At 43.6% G+C, this 4,392-nt stretch overlaps 1 protein-coding gene across 1 annotated transcript; it reads left to right on the top strand.

The window, feature by feature from the left end:
• Window positions 1-1,594: 1,594 nt before the first annotated feature.
• LOC123398167 (noroxomaritidine synthase 2-like) lies at window positions 1,595-3,247 on the top strand. Its single transcript, XM_045092665.1, has one exon. It carries the CDS (start codon window positions 1,627-1,629, stop codon window positions 3,190-3,192), a length of 1,566 nt encoding a protein of 521 aa, XP_044948600.1. The 5' UTR covers window positions 1,595-1,626; the 3' UTR covers window positions 3,193-3,247.
• Window positions 3,248-4,392: the final 1,145 nt, after the last annotated feature.

Here is a 4,392-nt window from a genome sequence, read left to right as displayed (position 1 = left end):
GCTCGACTCGAGATCGACTGGAAAATAAACGAATTGAGCTTCAACACTTTATACAGCTCGAACGAAAAACGAATCGATCTTGAGCCAAGACTAGCTCACTCGATTTTAGCTCGATAGCTTGAAAAATATCTTTATACTAAGTGATAATATCATGTATTCAATGGAATTAAAATAATTTATTACCATATATGTTGTCCATGGTTTTCTCCACTTTTTATTTACTAACAAACGTAGAGGCTTAATTAAATGCAATGAAGATTTAGGCCTTGTTATGGTATTTGGCCCATAATTCTTCTTCCAAATTATATGTCTGAATCATTATCTTATTTTGAGACTACTTTTGGTTGTGAGAAAATAAGTCAAACTACTTTGATTTTTGAAAAATTATCATCGTCTTGATATAGAATGTTATTTTTAGTGTTTTCTATAATGCGTTGAGCCTTATCTAATTAGAATAATCATCATAGATTTATAAGTTTTGCATACTCAGCTCAAAACTAGCTCGAGATCGAATCGAGATCGTTACAAGCTGAGCACGAGTCATGTTCTACAATTCGACCTTGAGTTTCACTTAGTCTGAGCTCGCTCGACTTTTAATATGAGTTGAGTTTAGTCAACTCTAACTCGCTCGAACTTGACTCGTTTGCAGCGTTATACGGGACTTGATCCGACACACGTCTTGGTCTTCCGCAGCCAGCGCCCATAGATCAATCCGACCGGCACAAGTCTTGGTCTTCCGCAGCCAGCGCCCATCGATCAATCCGACCAACCTGATGTCATGTCTGCCCCGTGTAATGCGCCGCTACCGCTGCTTCACACACTCACTTCGTCACGCCTCACGCTGCCATGCGCGCATGCGCCTTCCTATACGCTCGCCCAATCGATTGGCCCGATCGATCAGCAGATCGGTCGCCGCACGTCTCACCAGGTGGTGTATCACGCACACGCGCCTCCTGATCGCTCTCTTGGATCTGACGAAGTCTCCTAATCTCTTTCGTTCGCTGCTCGCTGACGATGATCATGACATCAAATCTTTCTCCTTTAGATCAATCCTCAGCAACCTGAAACAACCTAGCTCTGATATCACATATTAGAATAAATCTGAATTAACCGTCGATCATGTGAGGATCAAATAATCACACGAGGACGACACCGAGATTTGTTAACGAGGTTCATCGATATGGCTACATACCGAGGGCCTGACTACGGATGCTCCTTCCCATGACATCGTCATAATACCGCACCCTGGCCGCATTGGGCGCCGACACACGCTGCCGACTGCCCCTACGCGCATGTGCTACTATGTTGACATAGGATACATCCGTGTGTCTAGCCCCATTATACATGAAAGGCCTAGGATAGAAGTGTCCTATTAGGACACAACTTCATATCCTACAAAACACAATACAACTACAAGTTCAAATGTAACCTCCCTTATACATAATATTCGACACAACTCTAACAGTGGCTAGCGAATTGTTAGTTAGTCTACTTTACAATGCAAAAGCGTGTGCACACCAATGGAGTTAGGTCGAGGCAACTTGTCTATAAATGAAGACATCCCCATGTTGATTGCAGGATCCATAATCTAAGTAGTACTATAGTAGCATATCCCCCACTACCCTCATGATAATATTGTCAAGTTGTTTCTCGCAAGAGCTGCTCATCTCCACTCTCGTGCTACTTGTCCCTATGTACTTGTACTTCAAGTATAGTAGTAGATCGAAGAACCCATCAGTGCTTCCCACAAACTGGCCAATAATGCATATGTTACCTTCCTTCCTAGCCAACGCCCGCAACTTGCATGACTATCTCACCAAGGTCCTTGCCCAATCAGGCCACAACTTCAGGGCACATGGCCCGGTTGGGACCGGGATGCGGTTACTAATCACCTGCGATCCTGCGAATGTCCGGCACATCTTCACGACAAACTACACCAACTTCCCCAAGGGAGCAGAGTTTGCCGCCATTTTTGACATCATGGCTGGCAGTCTCTTCACCATCGATGGTGCACCGTCTCTCCGTCCACGTGCAAAAATCCAGAGCGTGCTTAGCAGCCCACTGTTGGTTTCCAGTATGGCGACTTGCTGTCGTGACAAGGTGGAGAATGGCCTTCTCCCATTGTTTGCCCACCTAGCAAGCACCGGCACTCCGTTGGACATACAAGAAGTGATTTCAAGGTTTATGTTTGACCTGGCTGCCACACCTCTCTTTGGCGTCGACCCTCGCCTCCTGTCCTTCTCCTCGGACATGTTGATGCCACCCATGGATGCCGCGGTCGCCATGGACACGGTCATGGAGGTGGGATTTTTCCGACACTTAATTCCAGCCTCTTGCTGGAAGGTAATGAGGTGCCTAAACATCGGCCCCGAGAGAAAGCTTCGTGCAGCGCACAAGGTGCTAAGAAGATTTGCTGGGGAGATGATCAAGGAGAGGAATAAGATCACTCTCAATGGAGGAAGACGTGCATTGAGTAATGATGAGGAACACGAGGATATTCTATCTTCCTACATCAATGACCCAGACTACATCAACACTGACTTGCTGCATGCGGTGCTCCTCAGCTTCATGCTTGCTGGTAGGGACACGGTTGGTACCACTCTACCATGGGTCTTCTACAACCTCATCCTAAACCCTGACATTGTGTCAATTATTCGTAGTCAACTCTCACCCATTGCATCACGCAAAGCACCCATGGGCCCGGGTGCTATGATGATCTTTGAGCCGGAGGATACAAAACCTCTGGTCTATCTCAGAGCTGCCTTGTACGAGACTCTTAGGTTGTATCCATCGGCACCTATCGAGCGCAAGACAGTGGCTGCTGATGATATCATGCCGAGTGGCCACGAGGTGCAGGCCGGGGACACCATCCTTATTTCTCTCTACTCCATGGGGAGAATGGAAGACCTGTGGGGTAGCGATTGCCTTGAGTATAACCCAAATAGGTGGTTGTCGGAGGATGGCAACACCCTGAGGTACGTCCCATCTCACAAGTTCTTGGCCTTCAACTCGGGCTCGAGGATCTGCCCAGGCAAGGAAATTGCGGTTATGCATATGAAGACTATAGTCGCAACCGTGTTGTGGAACTTTGATGTGGAGGTGGTGGCAGGGCAGATCATCCAGCCTAAGCCGTCTTGTATTCTACAGATGAAAAATGGATTTATAGTAAAATTGAAGAAGCGAGAATTGTAACTTTATGCTCTCCTTATATTTAAATTACTTTAGGGTCATTCGTGGTTCTTTCAAGGCCTGGAATCTCAGTATTGTATTTATATACATGGCTTGCTATTTATATGATAAAATAACTGGGATATATATTTATATTTATATCTATTATTTGCACACATTTTCCATTGAGTCGGGAAGATGGATGGCTTGTCTCTCAAGCATTTTCTGTTTGTCTTGGACGAGAAGTGGGCATAGTTGGCCAGGATGTGGCTGTGACTTGTGTTTTGTGTTGTTGACTCACTCATGGTTTTTTACTTAAAATCAATCGAGAGGCCATACCTAGATCATTAACATTTTTGGTTGATTGAGCGGTATGTAATCGGATGAGTTTACGTCGTTATTGAAGTTGAGTGAATGACTGTGCACCACCTCCATGACCATTCGCCATCATTGAGTCCACCTGTCTACTCTAGTGGTACCACTTTATAGACATCATTGACAAGAAAGAGGTAGAGACGAAGCCATCAAATGTATGGTAAGCGTAAATGTTATATAGTTGGCTTTGATATATGGTATTCGTTAGATAATTTTTTTTACTAACGCTTTTCGATTATCAATTATTTTTTACGGAAATGTTTATCACATGTGGGCTCAACATCCATGTGCAAGGAGAGTCATAAAGGATGTACATTTCTTTCTTCTGTTGCTACCAGCGTACGACCGCGAATGTCCTAAATATACACCACGGTCAAAGTTTTAAAAAACGGGTTATTGCAAATAACATCATAAGTGTTAACGGGTATATTTGACGCGCTAAAGCGCATTAAATGATCCTAAATGGCTTAGCGTGATCCCCTCCGAACAGTGTAGCACCACGGAGCGTGATATTTAAAACTCAGAGCACTATACATAATAGTATGGATTATTTTGGATATAGATATGAATTAGAACATATAAGAACTAATAATAACTTCAACAAAAATAGCTTCCTTTGTTGCTTCTGTGGCAGGTTTACAAGCGAGAACCAATCACTCCATATATTTAACCATCACGATCATAGATCCTTGTGTCAAAACGTGAATGTTGATGTAAGTTATCTTCAAATACATACGTTTGTAATAATAGTATGGATTATCTTGGATATAAATATGAATTAGAACATAAAAGAACTAATAATAATTTGAACAAAAATAGCATCCTTTCTTGCTTCTGTGGCAGGTTTAC

This window comes from Hordeum vulgare, chromosome 5H, assembly GCF_904849725.1.
Source record: "Hordeum vulgare subsp. vulgare chromosome 5H, MorexV3_pseudomolecules_assembly, whole genome shotgun sequence".
NCBI classification, from domain to species: domain Eukaryota; kingdom Viridiplantae; phylum Streptophyta; class Magnoliopsida; order Poales; family Poaceae; genus Hordeum; species Hordeum vulgare.
The sequence above is the reverse complement of the archived record's forward strand: the minus strand, read 5'-3'. Positions and strand labels throughout refer to the sequence as shown.